General features: G+C 61.8%; 1 protein-coding gene across 9 annotated transcripts in view; it reads right to left on the bottom strand.

Moving 5' to 3' along the window:
• The window catches only part of NACAD (NAC alpha domain containing), a 12777-nt gene that overhangs the window by 7467 nt on the left and 4421 nt on the right, over nt 1–889 (bottom strand). For 3 of the 9 annotated variants that reach the window (XM_040455009.1, XM_040455008.1, XM_040455004.1), the window contains one exon: nt 81–823. In XM_040455009.1, the coding sequence (XP_040310943.1) occupies nt 81–823 (743 nt within the window). Of the gene's footprint in view, nt 1–80; nt 881–889 lie in introns of all 9 variants that reach the window. The other 6 variants (XM_040455012.1, XM_040455011.1, XM_040455010.1 and 3 more) reach the window with 6 other exon arrangements.

Here is an 889-nt window from a genome sequence, read left to right on the forward strand (position 1 = left end):
GACTCAGGGTGTTCTGGGGCCTCTGTGGTAGTCTTGGGGTGCTCCAGAGCCTCCATAGCAGGCTCTGAGTGTTCTGGGGCCTCCCTGGCAGGCTCTGGGTGTTCTGGGGCCTCCCTGGCAGGCTCTGGGTGTTCTGGGGCCTCCCTGGCAGGCTCTGGGTGTTCCGGGGCCTCTGTGGCAGGCTCTGGGTGTTCCGGGGCCTCCGTGGCAGGCTCAGGGTGTTCCAGAGTCTCTGTGGCAGGCTCAGGCTGTTCCTGGGTCTCAGTTGCAGCCTCAGGGCATTCTGTGGTCTCCGTGGCAGGCTCAGAATGTTCTAGGGCCTCTGTGGCAGGCCCAGGATGTTCCGGGGTCTCTGGGATGGACTCAGGGTGTTCTGGGGCCTCTGTGGTAGTCTTGGGGTGCTCCAGGGCCTCCATAGCAGGTTCAGGAAGTTCTAGAGCCTCTGTGGCAGGCTCAGAGTGTTCTGGGGTCTTGATGACAGGCCCAGGATGTTCCAGGGCCTCTGTGACAGCCTCAGGGTATTCTGGGGCCTCCATGGCAGGCCCAGGATGTTCCAGGATCTCTGTGACAGGCTCAGAATGTTCCAGGGGATCTGTGACAGGCTCAGAGTGGTCTGGGCTCTCAGTGACAGGCCCAGCATGTTCCGGGGTCTCTGTGACAGGCTCAGAGTGTTCTGGGGCTTCTGTGGCAAGCTCAGAGCGTTCTGGGGCCTCTATGACAGGCTCAGAATGTTCCAGAGCCTCTGTGACAGGCTCAGAGTGTTCTGGGGTCTCGGTGATGGGCCCAGGATGTTCCGGAGCCTCTGTGACAGACTCAGGGTGTCCTGGGGTCTCGGTGACAGGCCCAGGATGTTCTGGGGCTTCTGTGGCAGGCCCAGGATGTTCTGGGG

Source organism: Herpailurus yagouaroundi, unplaced genomic scaffold (genome assembly GCF_014898765.1).
Source record: "Herpailurus yagouaroundi ecotype Mexico unplaced genomic scaffold, PumYag 214, whole genome shotgun sequence".
NCBI lineage: Eukaryota > Metazoa > Chordata > Mammalia > Carnivora > Felidae > Herpailurus > Herpailurus yagouaroundi.